Source organism: Hemicordylus capensis, chromosome 5 (assembly GCF_027244095.1).
Source record: "Hemicordylus capensis ecotype Gifberg chromosome 5, rHemCap1.1.pri, whole genome shotgun sequence".
NCBI lineage: Eukaryota > Metazoa > Chordata > Lepidosauria > Squamata > Cordylidae > Hemicordylus > Hemicordylus capensis.
The window spans coordinates 132,969,712-132,987,699 of NC_069661.1; the positions used below are offsets into that span (position 1 = coordinate 132,969,712).

At 43.8% G+C, this 17,988-nt stretch overlaps 1 protein-coding gene across 6 annotated transcripts in view; it reads left to right on the top strand.

The window, feature by feature from the left end:
* WNT7B (Wnt family member 7B) overlaps positions 1–16,397 on the top strand; it is a 165,218-nt gene extending 148,821 nt beyond the window's left edge. For all 6 annotated transcript variants that reach the window (XM_053258412.1, XM_053258415.1, XM_053258418.1 and 3 more), the window contains exons 3-4: positions 8,298–8,569; positions 14,215–16,397. In XM_053258412.1, the coding sequence (XP_053114387.1) occupies positions 8,298–8,569; positions 14,215–14,694 (752 nt within the window). In that variant the 3' untranslated portion in view covers positions 14,695–16,397. The remainder of the gene's footprint in view (positions 1–8,297; positions 8,570–14,214) is intronic.
* Positions 16,398–17,988: the final 1,591 nt, after the last annotated feature.

Here is a 17,988-nt window from a genome sequence, read left to right on the forward strand (position 1 = left end):
GTCACGAGAGCTGCCATACATGGGATTAACGGTGGCTACGTCTAAGAGAATTATATATATAGATGGTTCCATAATTTGTTTTTATTATTTTGTATCATGCTGGTTTTGGACCGTAATAAAGATTGATTGATTGATTGATTGATTGACCCAGCTAGAGATCAAGCTGGATAGGAACTGTGAGTACAAGTTGATGGTGCAGTCATGGCTCCTCTCCCCAATCCAGTCATTATGTGAAATCTGCTCCAAAAAGCAGCAACCATATATCTTTGATTCTCAGCTCTGTGCTGGTCAATGACTGAAATAAAGACTATGCTATGCTTCTCAGCTCTCCCTTCATTGCCAACCAGCTCATTGGTGCTATTACTGTGTTTGTTGTTGTTGTTGTTGTTTTAAGGGCTCTGCTTTGAGAGAATATGCCACCAAATTATTCTTTCAAAATATATCGGGTGGAAATAAATATGAGGGAGAGTTGAATTCTGAGGAATTTCTACTGAACTTTAGAATATCCTCCGAAATTCTGAGGCTATTTTTTTCAACACAGCAGGTAACTTTCTAGAAATAACATTTCCCCCCACCCAGTATGGTCCTCATTCAGGAGAATAAAATAAAAGGCTGGGGGGAGCAGGGGACAGAAGCCAGCCACCACTGAGGGAAACAGAAATGACTGAGACTTCTTGAATTGTGGCTTGCTTTCTATTAAAAAAAACCACCCATAAGATAATCACTCCGCAAGTGGCTAATAGAATCTATTTAATTTTATAACCAAGTTTATGATCGGGTTTATGGCTCTGCACATACTCAAGAACTATGGATATATTTAGATTCATGCAAAGTAGATTGGGGTCTTACATTCAGTATATGCTCCAAGACAGTGTGCATAATTCAGTAACAGGCCTCACTGAATGAAGGGAGAGACAAAAGAGGGGTTGATAGTGTACTGAATACCAGTTTATGACTGTTCTCTTTGGTTTGCAAAACAACTTTCAGCTACTTTAGAATTGCAGATTAACATTTTCTGACTAGGGTACAGAAAGAAAGATTTGCCAAGACAATGAGGGACTTGGTTTCTCTGATCTTGGAAAAATATGATTTTATTCATAAACTTTATTATTAAATTAAATAGATTATATCAGCCACTTATAAACCTCTAAAAAACCACACAGAAGACTTAATTCATTGCCCCCCCTCCGCCATCCCGAGGATGCTCCTTAAGGTATTCTGGAGGACTGCTTCCCTGGTTACCCCACGGAGCCATCTATGGATATGTGAATTATTCCTGTGTGAAGAAATCTGTAAGGTGAGAATTTGTGAATTGGAGAATAATTCTCTTAAGCATTCTTCTCTCCTCTAGGTGGAGAATATTAGCAAAGCCAGCAGTTAGAGAATATTCTCACCAATATCTAACTTGCACAGCCTGAGCAGCAGCTAAGTGCACACAGAGTTGAACTGGGATCTCTGCTTTTCTCCTACTTATGTCCAGTATCAGTCACTGTCAGATAGTAAATATTGTTGCTTGACAATAATAAAATACTAGGTCTGTTGTACTGGGGACCACTTTGGAGCTTCCAATGGGTCCCCAATAGGGATGTGCGAACCGGTTCGGATCCAAACCGGTTCGGGTCCAAACCGGTTCCGGTTGGGAGGTTCGGATCGAACCGAACCACCCCCGGTTCGGTTCGAATCCGAACCGAACTGGGGGTGGTTTGTTTCGAACCGGTTCGGACTGGTTCGGATCAGTTTGGAAAGCTGAAAATTGGTCAGATGGTAGCTGGCACCCAGGGGTACCTGTCACCCAAACCCCAAAGCAATCGGACACTTGTATGATTTTTTATGAATTTTTGAAAAATATTTTTTTTTCTCATAGGATATAATGGGACCCGAACCAGGCCATTATTTCTTATTGTGGAGCACTCATGGGTGCCAACAACCATGCAAACCCTGAAGCAATCAGACACCCCTATGATTTTTTATGAATATTTGAAATATTTTTAATTATTTTTCTCATTGAGTATAATGGGACCCGAACCAGTCCATATACCCTGTTGTGGAGGACTTAGGAGCACAAAAGCAGGGTGGGTGGTAGACAGGCATGGGTGCCTACCACCCAAAAAATCTCAAGGCAATTGGACACTCCTCTGGTTATTGGTGAATTGTTAAGTATTTTTGAATTCCTCATAGAGAATAATTAGGATTGCAGCAAATGTATAGCTTCACGTCGGGGGGAAAGGGGTGTCGTAGAGTGCAGTGTGGTGGGTGGTAGTTCCTAGGGTGGGCAAGGAATCTATCAGAATTATTTGAAAGGAATTGGGCAAAGAGGTGATTTTTAAGTGATTTTTGAAGTTTACGCGTCTTTAAGGTTTTTCCTCATAATAAGTTATAATGGAGCTTTCAGCAGCCCTATAAGTGCACATGGGGGTGCTGGGGTGGCCCAGAGCAAGTGGTGATGTAGTGCACATAGGGTGCCAACCACCCCCATGGGTTTCTAACCCATGGGGTACAGAGATCTCTGGTAGGGGCACCCCCATGGGTACAGGGTTCTCTTGTTTCTGAGGTATTGAGTAGGGGTGTGCAATTCGGGATTTCGGGTGATTCGGCTCGGACCCGAACCGAATCACCCCTGTTCTGTTTTGTGCCCGAATCTGGGTCACCCGAATCACCCTTGATTCGGTTCGGATTCGGATTTAATCTGAATCCGAATCGATTCGGGGGGTAAAAAGGGGCCCAGGGGCAAAATTTTGGGGTGGGGTGGTAGTGCCCAATGGGTAGAGTCTATCACCCCAATTTCAGGGGGATTGGGCAAAATCCTGATTTTTGGTGAATTTTTAAAGTTTTAGTGACTTTGGGGCAGTTCGGGGGAATAGCATGGGATCTGGGCAAAAGGAGTGGGGTGGGGTGGTAGTGCCTAATGGGTGCAGGCTACCACCCCAATTTCAGGGGGATTGGGCCAAGGGCTGATTTTTGGTAAATTTCTGAAAATTTCATGTCTTTGGGGCAGATTGGGGCATATTGGGGCAGAAAGTGGGGCCTGGGGCAGAATAGTGGGGTGGGGTGGTAGTGCCTAATGGGTGGAGGCTACCACCCCAATTTCAGGGGGTTTGGACAAAGGGGTGATTTTTTGAGAATTTTTGAAGTTTTAGTGACTTTGGGGCAGTTTGGGGGCAGAAAGTGGATCTGCCCCAAAATAGTGGGGTGGGGTGGTAGTGCCTCATGGGTGGAGGCTACCACCCCCATTTCAGGGGGATTGGGCAGAGGGCTGATTTTTTGAGAATTTTTGAAGTTTGGGTGTCTTTGGGGCAGATTGGGGGCAGAAAGTGGATCTGCCCCAAAGGAGTGGGGTGGGCTGGTAGATAGTGCCTAATGGGTGGAGGCTACCACCCATCCCCAATTTAAGAGTGATTGGGCAGAGGGGTGAATTATGCTGAATTTATTTGTATGAGGTTTGTCTTCATAAGGTGAAGTGTGCTAAATTGATTACTTCCTCATATTCATAGTAAGTGTGAAAAAGTGAAAGTGGGGTCATGAGAGTTGTTTAATTGAAAAATATCTCATTTGCTATGATAGAATGAGAATTCACACCTCAGAAGTTTTTTCTGAGGTGTGAATTCTCATTCTATCATAGCAAATGAGATTTTTTTCAATTAAACAACTCTCATGACCCCACTTTCACTTTTTCACACTTTCCTTTACTATGAATAATATGAGGAAGTAATCAATTTAGCACACTTCACCTTATGAAGACAAACCTCATACAAATAAATTCACCATAATTCACCCCTCTGCCCAATCACTCTTAAATTGGGGATGGGTGGTAGCCTCCAATTCACCAAAAATCAACCGTGAACCGAATCACCCGAATTTTTCATGCCCGAAATTCGGGTGATTCGGCTCGTGCCCGAAAAATATCGGGGGACATCGGGGGTGATTCGGTTCAGCCCCGAATCACCCGAAATTGTTCGTTTCGGGCACAGATCGTTCTGTGCCCGAAATTTTTTGCACATCCCTAGTATAGAGTGTGGATTCTATGATAGCAAATGAGATTTTCAATGAGACACCATCAATCCACTCTAATATGCTATCATAGAATCCACACTCCGCCTCCTGCTTCTTCTCTGTGTGTGTGCTTAGTGTGCTGCTCCACTGCTGGCAGGCAGCAGCAGCAGTGGCCTTTTTGTTAGATCAGAGAGTTGGTGTGTTGTCTCTCTGAGTGTCATCTTGCTTGGGTAGGTGGTAGGTACTAGGTGTTAAGTGTTAGGGCGCCCAGAGAGAGGGGCAAAAAGCCTGGGGTGGCAATTGATGGGTGCCCCTAGCATTGTTGGTGGATTTCTTGAAAAGAAGAGAAAAAATCCCATTGGCTAGATTGGGGTTTTTTGGGGGGCAGCCCCGGACCCGCCTCTGTGGGGTGGCAGCACCCCCAAAGTGGGTCTGGGGCCATGGCAAAAATGGCCTCAGTCCCTCCCGGCAATCCCCGGAGAGATAGGAGTGATGGTTTTTTTATTAGGATTTCCTAAGGCATTAAATGAATAACTGTCTCTCTATGTGGCTTTTTATCACCTTTCACCCAGTGACACACATTCTATTCTTTCCAATTAGATATTATTTAATGCCTTAGAAAATCTTAATAAAAAAACCCATCACTCCTATCTCTCCGGGGATTGCTGGGAAGGACTGAGGCCATTTTTGCCATGGCCCCGGACCCACTTTGGTGGTGATGCTGCCCCACAGAGCCGGGTCTGGGGCAGCCCCAAACCCCCATTCTAGTCAATGGGATTTTTTTTTTTCAAAAATTCACCAATAATACTAGGAGCAACCAATTGCCTTGGGATTGTTGGGGTGGAGGACACCCATTGGTGGCTACCACCCACCCCAGCTTTTTGCCCCTAAGTGCTCCACATAGGGAGTTATGGGCAAAAATTGAAATTTTTTTTAAAAATTGTAAAAAATCAGAGGAAGGTCCAATCGACTTGAAATTTGGGTGGCAGGTAGAACACAAGGTCCCCTTTCAAACCAGATATTTTTTGAGATCCGAACCGGTTCGGTTCAGATCCGAACCGGTTCGGATCTGAACCGAACCGGGGGGGTGGTTCGGCAAAACCAAAACCGAACCACCCTGGTCCGGTTCGGACCCGGTTCGGATCCGAACCGAACCGGGAAAACCGGTTTTATGCACATCCCTAGTCCCCAATTTGCCTCAGCCCTCTTTGGTCCTATTTTGAGGGGTCCCACTTCACTTCAAGTGGAACCCTCCAGCAGCCCAAAGTGAAGCTTCAGCCTTTCCCCCTCACTTCATAAACAACTTACCAGAACTGGCTGGGGCAAGGAGAAAATACTCTAGTTTTTCTCATGGCTTCCCTCTGCAAGGAAGCAAGCATTCCACAGCTTTACTTCAAAAAGGATGCTTTTTAACCTTTTGCTATGGAGTTCTGTGAAATGGCACAGGTGCTCTTAGGATTTGTAGTCTTTTCTGCAGCTTCCGAATCATGGGAGAACTTGTACCATTTCCCAAGACTCCATGGGAAAAGGTGAAAAGGTGTTATTTTAAAAGTCATGCCATGGAATGTGGCTGCTTGTTCCCTCATAGCAAGGAGAAAAGCTAAAACTTAGAACAAGGGTAGGCGATGTGAGGTTTTCCAGAGGTTGCTGAACTACAGTTCCCATCTCCTCAGCCACAGATGATGGGAGTTGTAGTTTAGCAACATCTGGAATGCCACACGTTGCCTACCCCTGACCTAGAGCCTCTTCTCCTTGCCCCTGCCAGTCTCGTTAAGTAGTTTGAGTGGTGGTGAGGGTGGGCCAAAGCAAAGCTTCAAGGGGGCAAAGGATTCGACCTGGTTTGCTTTGCTTTGACTCGACTTTGGCAACTCCCAAATGATGCTTCATTTCAAACTGAAGAGAGATCAAAATGTATTGAAGTGGGCTGAACCAGAACAGCCCCCTGAAGTTTCTAATAGTCCTCAAAATTACAATTAGGTCGTTCTCACAACCAGGTCTACTTGGGCTAGTGCAGCCCTGCCTGGGTAGACATGGTCGTGAGAATCGCCGAGATCAGGACCAACTCTAGGTCTCCTCCACCGGAAAGCCTGGGATTTTTACACGGGTTAAAAGTAAGGTGGGCAGGCATGTGCACACCCTCCAAACTCACCACTTGGTCATGTGAGTGTATGAACTGCAGGCAACTCCTTTTGGGCTGCCAGCAGCCATTAAAACCATAGAGGCCAAGGGAAGGAGCACCTTGGCCTCAGGGATTTCCATAACCCACTGCGCTGCTTGTGCGGTGTATTGTGGGAAATCTGGAGGTCATACTTCATTCCCTCTGCCTCCAGATGGCTGCACCACTTGCTGCAGCATGGATTGTGTGTGTGCACAAGCAGTGCAACTTCAGAGGAACTAGCAGTCATGTGGGGGAAGGTAAGAATGATCCTGCCTTCCCTCCAGCTCTCCCTGGCCCCGGTATGATGGTCAAGTGAATGACCTTTACTAAAATTAAATACCATGCATATCCTGCCAAATATTGTCAAATCTAAATGATGAAGTGACAGCGAATATTAAAGGAAATATTAAATGCTGAAATAAAGTATCATTAGATATCAAATACCAAGATCAAATATTGAGCAACGACTTGGCAAATATTCAGCTTTTCAGAACATGGCTGGTGAACATTTGACATCAACATTTCCAGAGGATAATTTGGGGGAGGTGATTTTTAGCTCTTTTTCATCTGTTGCATGATTCCACAATTTCATCATCTATGTTTTCATTCTAACTTAAATTATTTCATTTCAACTGTGTTGACTGACATGTTGAAACTGAGATGTATCATTTATATATTTACCTATATACTATCCAGATTTACCAAAGAATTTGGGTTATGTGAGGCAATATTAACTAAAGTGAAGTGGAAAATACTCCTGCAGTTTCAGATTTACTTCTTTACATCCTGAGAAAACCTTGACTTCTCATGTGCAGAGCTTGGCAGAATCAGGACAGAACTTTGTTCTTCTTCTACTACTGCTTTTTTTACATGTGTTAGCTGTTTCAGGCATGTGAACAGAAAGATAGGATAGACATGTTTTAGCTAGGATGTCTTCCCAGCAGTCAAGAAGCCATTATGCCAGCACTCTGCCCTGGCTGCTGACATCATGTCCTAGCCACTCAGCACTCAAGTACCTACATGTTCCTCAGTTACAGACCTCAGCAGCCTTGCAGCAGCTTCTGGTAAGGATGCCAGATACCCTGTTTCCCTAAACCACAGGGTGGAAACCTTTTTACCCCCAGTGAACCAACCACTCATTTCACACTGTTAGAGACTGAAAAGCCGGTAAATTGCAAAATTGCGATAGATTTCATCCACACCCATGAGATTCTGCCCTGGGAATACTACTCTTGCCATGCCAAAATTCAATCCTGGCTGTGTGGCTTCATGGTGCGATGTTAGCAGCCCTCAGGCCTCCATTACTGCCTCATTATGCTTCTCTGATAACGGGCACCGAGTCAACCTCCTCTTCAATCACTGCTCAACTCTTTTGCCGCCTTCAAAGTGTCTCATGACCTCTGCTAGGTCTAGTACATGGTAAGCAATGTTCACAATGCAATTTGTGTATAGTGCACATACAGACAGATCTATATGCATGTAATTCACAGATTATGTTCAGTGCATGTACATAGTACACTTCCTACCTGTACCCTACATTTGAGGGGCTTGTATCCCACTTCACTTTTAAAATGAATGCATGTACAATCATCCCCACAAAAACATGTGTGTGTGTGTGTGTAGGGTAGTGGTGTTAATGATCCACAAGTGCAGCTCATTCCTGCTCTCCTCTCCCTGCCCTGGCTCACCCCTGCCCTGGCTTTGTTTCATTTCATCCATCTCCTTATTAACCCTTGAGGTGCAGGCTGGTTATTTGCCCAGACCCTCAACTGGGCAAATAACCAGCCCATGCACTTGTGGTTAACATGGCAGTGGGTGAAACTAGGAAAAGCTAGGTGACCAAACTAGGGAGCAGGAATGAGCCACACCTGTGACTCATTTATCCCGCCCCCCCCCCAGCATTCCATCTGTTCCAGCCACTACTGGTGTAGAAACACCTGTATGCACATACAGCATAATGTCTGGATATGGTTGTGGAATATAGTTTGACTAATCAGACTATTTAAATACCAGCTGATTGGGAAGCTTAGCATGAAACTGCTACACATATTGTTTAAATGTTATATTTTTAAAGGATTTTAAAAAAAGCATGGCCTCTTCTCTCTCCTCCCCAGACTTGATGTTGGCTTTTTAAAAACATTTTCCACAGGAAGCAGGGAAGCCGCTTTCACCTACGCCATCACTGCTGCTGGAGTTGCACATGCTGTCACTGCTGCCTGCAGCCAGGGAAACCTCAGCAACTGTGGTTGCGACAGAGAGAAACAAGGTTACTACAACCAAGAGGAAGGGTGGAAATGGGGAGGCTGCTCCGCTGATATCAGATACGGCATTGAATTCTCCCGGAGGTTTGTCGATGCCAGAGAAATCAGAAAGAGTGCTCGGAGGCTGATGAACTTACACAACAATGAGGCTGGAAGAAAGGTATTTCAGATTAGTAGGGGATGGTCAGATGTAAAGGGAGGGGCTTCCTTGTTACTCTCAGTGGCACATTGTTCCCACTGAGGCAGTACATCTGTGCCTGGGCTCTCTCATTGCAGATTTCCAGTGGGGGCTGGAATGATCAATGATTAAATACTCCACCACATGAAAAAGATGACCAACGAGCAGAAAAGAACATGTCTGTAGGAGAGAGGACATGCCCTCAGCTCTTGCCTGTGGGTTGCCCAGAGAGACTTCTGGTGGGCCACTGTGTGAAACAGGATGCTGGACTAGATAGGCTTTGGGTCTGTTCCAGCAGGGCTGTTCTTCTGTCCTTAAAAGTTCTAGCCTTTTTGGCTGACATACTAGTTCTCTTTATGAAAGGGCTGTTCTGCTCCATTTTATTATGGGAGGAGTCGTCACGTGAGCTCCTCCCTGCATTCTGAAGTGGCCTCAATACAGATTTACCATCTCAGAGAGAACTAAGCCTGGGACAGAATATAGGAAGCAGCCTGCAAACATTTCTGTGCTTTATGCTCCCCCCCCCCCGCCTCTTGTCCTATCAAATATTTTTCTGGAAATCTTTAATGCTTATCATTGTTTACATGGTTGGGGTGCCAATGAATCAACCAGCCAAAAATTGTCCACAGATGACTTAATATTAGAGCCAGCGTGGTGTAGTGGTTAGAGTGCTGGACTAGGACCGGGGAGACCCGAGTTCAAATCCCCATTCAGCCATGATACTAGCTGGGTGACTCTGGGCCAGTCACTTCTCTCTCAGCCTAGCCTACTTCACAGGGTTGTTGTGAAATAGAAACCTAAGTATGTAGTATACCGCTCTGGGCTCCTTGGAGGAAGAGCGGGATATAAATGTAATAATAATAATATTAGATTGTGTGCCATTTGTTCCTGAAGCCAAAATTGTCCCGATATAGATAAAAGCCATTTTGACTGCACATGGAGCTTTGCTCACTTTCACCATGGAGATCTGGATGCACAGCAGCTCCACTGGAACCCAGTTACCCTCCCCTCCCCTCCCCTCTTTGCTTTGTGGCACATTGTTGTGCTGCTGGCTACATTCTGTTGTGACCAGAGCCGCCTCTTCCCATGCTGCTTCCTGTACTACAGCTTTGAAGCTTCCATTGACCTACCCACCCACAGGATTTTCCCCACTCACAGGTTACTCTCTTGGCAGAAGCAGTTTTGCTGGATATGGGGGCCTAGCAAACAATAGGTCTTGTGCGGACTGAGGCAAAGTCCATTATGATGCCCTCATGATGCAGGAGTAGCTGGGTGCTCATAAACTGACTATACTGCCAAGTCAGGTGGAAGGGGCATTGTTCCTTCCTTAAAATCTTCACTCTATTTCATTTGTTTTTAATCCCACCTTTCCTCCAAAGAGCTCAGGGTGCTGTGCATGGCTTCTCGCCCCCATCTATCACCACAGCAGCCTTCTGAGATAGGCTATGCTGGTGAATGGACTAAGGGCTCCCAGTGGAAAAAGACATTCCAAACAGGCAGACCCAAGTGACATGTTTAAAGCAGAGTCTTGTTTAGCTCTTCATTGCCTTTCCTTATAATAGTACAAGGAAAATCAGCTGGAGAGAGGACATCTTTTGCAAGCAGCCCTTCCCACTTCACTGCCAGCGACACTACCAGAGTGGAGTGTCAAGGGCTGGTATGAAGTGAGGAGAGGGGAAGAAAAGGGGGGCTTAAGGAAGGGATGTTGAAAAGAGCAGGCGGCAGAGAGAGTGGAGGAGGTGGGAAGGAAAGGTAAGAGGTACCCTGCTCCTGCTATCCTGTGCCTGGCTGAAGGCTGGACAGGGAAGGAAGGAGGGTGATATTTTGCTGCTTTTGCTGTGCTGCTACCTGCTCAGTATTGACATGAGGAGCAGAGAAGGAAGTGCTGGTTGGCAGCACACACAGACAAGTGCCCAGCCAGCTACATGCTGAAAGTCTGTCACCCAGTCCCCAGTATCCAGGGAGATCCATAACTTTTGCAGGGGCTAGGGTGAGAAGTGTGTTTGTGTGTGTGTGAGGGGGGGGGGGCTATGATAAATCAATACTGTATCAGATTTAGCTTATGCCAACCAATCTTGACGCTTGGCTGCCTACTAGCTTACTTCACAGCTAAAATGAGGATCTGAATCCCCTTTCCACCCTGCAATCAATACCCCACACAACTGAACAATTAAGAGCTAGTGTGGCATAGTGATTAGAGAGCACTGGACAAGAATCGGAGAGACCTGGGTTCAAATCCTTCCTTACTCAGCCATGAAGCTCACAGAATTACCTTAGGCCATACACTCTCTTCAGCCTAACCTGCCTCACAGAATTGTTGTGAGGATAAAAGCCATACAACCAAGTTAGCCTGTAAAATTCAGCATGCAAAAGACCTGAGAAACTTACTAAAACTATAACTCAGCGAAGGAGCTCTCTGACGAGGATAAAAGCAGGCAAGAAGAACATGTATGCCAACCTGAGCTGTTTGGAGGAATGTCTGGTTATTATTGTCATAATGAAATGTGTGTGTGTGTGTGTGTGTGTGTGTGTGTGTGTGTATACACACACACACACACACACACATACACACACACACACATAGCAGATGTATATTTCTGTTGACCTTTAGCCATATGCACTCCAATCCTAAACATTTAAACTCAGAAGCAAATGTATAAGGCTGGAAATGACCCCCTTCTAAAACCCTAGAGCAACTGCTAGTCAGTGTGTGAAGAAAATACTGAGCTAAATGAATCAATGCTCTCATTCAGTACAAGGCACTTATATATAGTATATGCAAAGCCGTAGAAAGTAGACATGAAGATCATGCCTGAGATGAGGCTACAGTGGATGCCCATTCAGACATTAGGTTGGACCTGTGTTCAGATATCTGTACACACATTTCTGTATGAATGACAGTACCTGTTTTCACTTTAAAAGTAAACCTGGGAACAGGTCCCCTGAAACGCAGGATACAGATAGGAAGTATATTGCTGCACCTGCATTCTGCATAACATGTAGATAGCTATACCCAAGTACAGAACTGTAACTGTGTACCCTGTACCTAGATTGTACAGGTACTGAACATGTGAATGGGGCTGGGGTGTAACCCCAATGCAGTTAACTTGCTCAACTGCTTTGAGAATGTTTTAAAAGAGGTATATAAATATTTGTAGCAGTGTAGTATGAGTGATGGATGACTCACTCATGTTGAATCCTGAGGTTAAGCAGAATTACCTGCCCACTCCTCAGAGACTGATTGGAAGGATGTAAGGCCAGAACCACGAATCTTTTACTGACACAGTCTCTTCCATGGATGGATACTTTGGTTTCAGAGTTAATTAAAAAAAATTAATCTCTTGTGACATACCACTATGCCTTAGATGAATGTTGGGGAATTACTGCTGTAAAGATCCACCATTCCACCCACTGACATTAAGTGAAAGCAGTACCAAAATGAAGGGTGTTGCTTCCAGGCACACTTGAGCCGTAACATTCATTTTTCCAGGTACTGGAGGTGTGGGTGTGTGAGAGTGGAGGCACAATTCCATCAGTGGACAAGTCAACTATAGAGTCTCCTTTCCCAATGAAATCTCCTTGTCTAACAACTGTTAGACAACTTCTAGAGACTGTTGTGTATGTAGACTTAACATACACAACAGTCTCTAGAAGTTGTCTAACAGTTGTTACTGTTCCAGTAGCTAAAAGTGGTGTAGATTTTGTTATGTGCAGCATCGAGTCTACAAGTGAGCATCTCCACCAAGAAAAACACAAAACAGGCAGATCAAGCCAAAACTAACACATGCCAAATGTTACTACTGTGTTTATACATTTTATTCAGATATTTTCAATGCCCAGACATTGTGCCTGATTTGAAATGACAAAATATTTTATACACTTTAGTTTGATTTCTTCCCTGATAAAGAAATTTCTGTCTAAATTGCAAGGGGAAATTATGCCATTGTGTTTCAGAACTCATTTTAAGGAGCAGCAGTAGCAGATGATTTTTCTTGGGGGGGATATCATTAAAGGGCTGGAGAGAATCCATATAGGGAACAGGAAATGTTTCTAATATTATTCTGAAGTCAAATAATGGGAATTTGCTTTTATGAACACCTCTTGCTGTATAATATGTTTAATATTAGATATTTAAAAGTTGTCTCAAAACAAATATTTGAAGCTGCAGATCAGGAAAGCTAATTTTGGTCATCACATAATTAATAGAGCTGCAAACTGTTATCAGTTTACTTTAATAATGAGGGCAAAGTTAAACTGGAGAAACTACAAATTAAGGGCCCACTTCATAGCCGGGTCTGCTGCCGAGAGCTGTGAAGCTCTTGGCGCTTCTTCTCATAGCCCTGTCTTGGCTGCTCATGAGAACAGCCTCCATGCCTTGCATGCAGAAAGTCCCAGGTTCAGTTCCTGGCATCTCCACATAGGGCTGAGAAAGACACTTTCCTGAAACCACAGAGAGCCCCTGCCAGTCATCGTAGGCAATACTGAGCTAGATGGATGAATGATCTGACTCAGTATTAGGCACCTTCCTATGTACCCAACAAAGCTTAGGTAAGTGTAACTGCCCTGTTGCTATTGTTTCTCTTCTTCCTCCCTTTGTCAACTGCATGAATTTTCAACTGCATAAATTGGGATCATAAATCTAATCTAAAAAGCCAATAAAATGTAATCCATAATATCTAATCCAATTCTAAATTCCTCTTCAAGGAGAGATATGTTGGCCAGTTGTTTTTCTCTTTTAAGCATTGAACCTGAACTTGTTGATGATGCTATAAGAAATCATTGATGATGATGATGATGATGATGATGATGAAGAAATTGATTCAGGCATGACCAGTTGCTATTGGCAACAATGTTAGGACTCCCGAACAATCTGGGATTAAGTTTCCACTGGTGTAAAAGGGAGTTTTCCCTCCTAATGGAAATAGCTGTTCCAGGTAGGAGAAGGGGTTAAAGCCTTCCTCCTATAGCATGATCCCAAATTCTGAGCACCACCATAGCCCCCACCCTCCGAACCTCTTATCAGTGAAGGACCCAGGTACTCTGTCTCTCCCATGGCATATCTAACACAACTGGAAGTCCCAAAGCATAGAAGTGCCTTCATTTTTGCACGATGCCACATTCTCCCCTCAGCCATGAAGGATGATTCAGAAAGATCCCACACTCAGAACGACAATGCCCCTGCGACTCCAGGTCATCTTTGAAGAATTGTCAATTTGCTGTCCTCATTCATAATAGTGACTAGTCACCTGGGAAAGGTAAAATGGAATAGACACAGAGACAGTATCATTCAGTTTCCTTTTTGCCTTTTCTTGGCATCTCTAACATTTTGCTATTACATTTTTCAAACAAAGGGCATGATTCATCTGAATTAAGCATTCCTAATTTTCACTTGTTTTAATGACAGTTGAGCAAATGACAGTTATCCCTCTGAACCTAGAGAGAATTAAGACTGCTTAATTTTGGCCAGATTATGCCCCTCATATTTATAAGTGATTTTGTCACATATAACCTTTAATGGGACACTTTTACTAGTTCTAAGGAACATCTGTCAACATCATAAACCTCGAGGAACCAATAGTTTTGCTATTTTCTTGTATTATGTTATATTTCTCTCTTTGTGTACATAGGTACTTGAAGAGAGAATGAAACTGGAATGCAAATGCCATGGGGTTTCTGGTTCCTGTACAACCAAGACTTGTTGGACAACACTCCCTAAATTCAGAGAGATTGGATATATTTTGAAAGAAAAATACAATGCTGCCGTGCAGGTGGAAGTGGTACGGGCCAGCAGGCTTAGGCAACCTACCTTTCTAAAGATCAAGCAGATCAGAAGTTACCAGAAGCCAATGGAAACAGACTTGGTGTATATCGATAAGTCACCCAACTACTGCGAAGAAGATGCTTCCACTGGGAGTGTGGGCACGCAAGGACGTCTCTGCAACCGCACCTCACCCAGCACTGATGGATGTGACATGATGTGCTGTGGGCGGGGTTACAATACTCACCAGTACACCAAAGTTTGGCAGTGTAACTGCAAGTTCCACTGGTGCTGCTTTGTGAAATGTAACACATGTAGTGAACGGACAGAAGTGTTCACCTGTAAATAACAACAGATGTTTCAATGGAAAGGAGGACACAACCAGAACATGTGAAGAAACATTAGAGTGGAACAAAACAAACACAGCATCATTTTGCACATTTACTTTTCTTGGGGAAGGGACCAATCTCTTCCTAGTTACTGAATAATATACATTTTGAAGAACAATGCATTATTTTCTGGCTGGCTGCTTTGACTGCGTTGGAAACAGGGACAAGGATCGTGACGATGTTTCTCAACACAAGAAACTTTATCTTTCCCCCCCAAATTGAAATCTGGGTGTTGTAGAGTTTTGCTCTTAGATTAAGTTATACACATCAGAGACACTTAATCCAGGAGGTTATTTTCAGATTTATAGCACACACAAAATTATGCTAACAAGACTGGGGTTTGTTTTTTTAAGTGGGGGGAGAGAAAGAAGTATAGAAAGGAAACTGTTCACAGACAAATGGAAATTCCAGCAGTATTGCTGAAAAACTTATAAAGAAAAAGAAGCAGGTATAAAGGGCAGCTTTATAAAGTGAGTTAAAGATGTAAAATGGGGGTGGGAGGAAATTAAAGGATCCATTTGGAAAACAAAAGTCAGAAAATTCTGATAGCTGCCAGTGACACTGGAACCTTTTCAATGGAGATTTGAGAAAATATTTATGTTTTTAATAGCATCAAAACAAATTCTCTAAGCACTAACGGGTAGCTATGTTTATTCTGTACTAAATGTAAGCTTATTGGAACTCTGACTTTCTGATTTATTTTTATATATATAGATATATATAGATATATTTAGGTCTCCCCTATGTTTTCAATGCTACTGATTTCATGGCACTCCACTGTTTTTAAAAAAGTGTTCTGTTAATGTACACCTCCAGCATGGCCCGAGCAAGAACAATATGGAATTGTGGTTAAAAATGCCAACAACATGGTTTCTCCTTTGCCCAACTATACAGTAGACAACCCATTCAAAATAGTAGCAATTATCATCTCAGTACTGACCAAAATAAGGCATCTATGAGCTGGCTCACAAGTTTGTTGCTTGATTTCTTAACCCGTGGGTTCCTCTTTTCTATATTATTGTCATTATCCTGCAAGCTGCTTTTCTCTAGGCTCATTCCATGGTGTGGCTGTAACATTTAAAGAGCCACCACCATATGGGCAAGGCCAATCACACAGAGCCTTAACAAAAAACTGTTGCTTTCAAGTCTAGCTGGGTGATAATCTTGTGTTAAGGATTCACAGTTTTGGACTTGCCCACATGGGTGCAGGGTTTAAAACATGACAGCCATACTGTGGGATGAACCCATGGGAAAGCTGCACTCATGGCACAGCTATTATGTTTTAAAGGCAAGAAAGTCAATTCTTCAAAATTTGACAACTCTGAGACCTGGTTCAGATGCTTACCTGTGTGAAAAATCCTGCTTCAATGGTGGAGGACCAGGACCATGTGCCCCCTTTCTCCCCTTCATTGTGTAGCTCCACATGGACGCCTATATGCAGAGATGGCCACATTGCACAATCCTTCTGTGACTGAAGGGGGTCTCTGCAGATCTGGGCAGCTATGTGGAGCGCCTACATCACTCATTACATTATGAGTGTGGTGGAAGGGGGGAGATATGTGTCCCTTCTTCCACTGTGAGAACAATATCTTTGGTACTGTAAGTGTCTGAACTTTGCTGAATGTGTGAACTGTCTCCTCTGAATAGAAAGGATTTTGTTTGAGCTGATGATATGCAAGTTCTTTCTGTAGCATTTGATAGGCAGCTGGTCTACAAGTTACACTCATTAGCATGATAAAGATACGATACTTAGCATTTATATGGAGCTTTTGGTGTGTGCAAAGTGCTTCACATGTGTATCTTGATATAATCTTCACAACAACCTTAGTAAGCTGAATAGATATTATTAACCCCATATTACAGCTAGGGAGCTCAGGCTGAGAAGGAGTGGCTTGCCTAAGACCACCAAGTGAGTTCATGGCAAAGATGCAGGGGCGTAACAAGGCTGGAGTGGGCCCAGAGACAAAAATTTTAAATGGGCCCCTCACTGATACACACACACACACACACACACACATACACACACACACACACACACTTACTTCACATGTGACTTGCCTCTGGGGGGGCCCTCGAGGCGTGGGGGCCCCCAGGCAGCCGCCTCTCCTTGCCTAATAGTAGTTACGCCCCTGTTACACCCCTGCAAAGATGAGATTCCATCTGGGGAGGTCCTGATTCACAGCTCAGTCTCTTAGCCACTATGTTACATTAACTCTAGTAACTTTCTTACCAATTACAGTGGGTATTGAAAAGAATCACCCCCTTCGATAGACCTTAAATTCTGGTTCCCTTTACATCCTGAAATGAAAACACAAATGTGGAAAAAATGTGGCTTGTTCGGGAGGGTCACAAGGAGAAAGCCACTTCTCAAGAAAGGCCACATTTAAGCTCATTTGAGCTTTGCCAGAAGGCACCTTGAAGATTCTGATGCCAAATGGAAAAAGGTCTTATGGTCGGATGAGACCAAGATTGAACTATTTGGCCTCAACACCAAACAGTACACCTGGCGTAAATCCAACGCAGCTCACCATCCACAACACACCATACCTACAGTGAAGCATGGAGGTGGCAGCATCCTGTTGTGGGGGTGTTTATCTGCCTCAGGGACTGGGGCTCTCGTTAGGGTAGAAGGAAAAATGGATGGGGCAAAATACCGTCAGATTCTGGAAGAAAACCTGCTACCCTCTGCCAGACAGTTGAGGATGGGCAGAAGATTCACCTTTCAACATGACAACGATCCGAAGCATACAGCAAAATTGACCACACAGTGGCTGAAGGAGAAAAAAGTGAACGTCCTCATGTGGCCCAGTCAGAGCCCAGACCTAAATCCCATAGAAAATCTGTGGGGAGATTTGAAGATAGCAGTCCACCAACACCTACCATCCAATGTGACCGAACTTGAACAGTTCTGTATGGAGGAGTGGGCAAATATTGCTCCGTCTAGAGGTACAAGGTTGATAGAGAAGTATCCCAACAGACTCAAGGCTGTTATTAAAGCAAAAGGTGGTTCAACAAAATATTGACATGGGGGGGGGTGTGATCCTTTTTCAATCTCAGTAATTCTTGTTTTTTATTTCTGACACTTTTTCTGGACTGTAATTGTGATGTTTTTCAGTTGGATGTTATAGGTTGCATTGGATAAGTACAGCTGGTGAAGGGAATTTTCTTTGTGTTTTCATTTCAGGATGTAAGGGAACCAGAATTTAAGGTCTATCAAAGGGGGTGATTCTTTTCAATACCCACTGTACATTCAT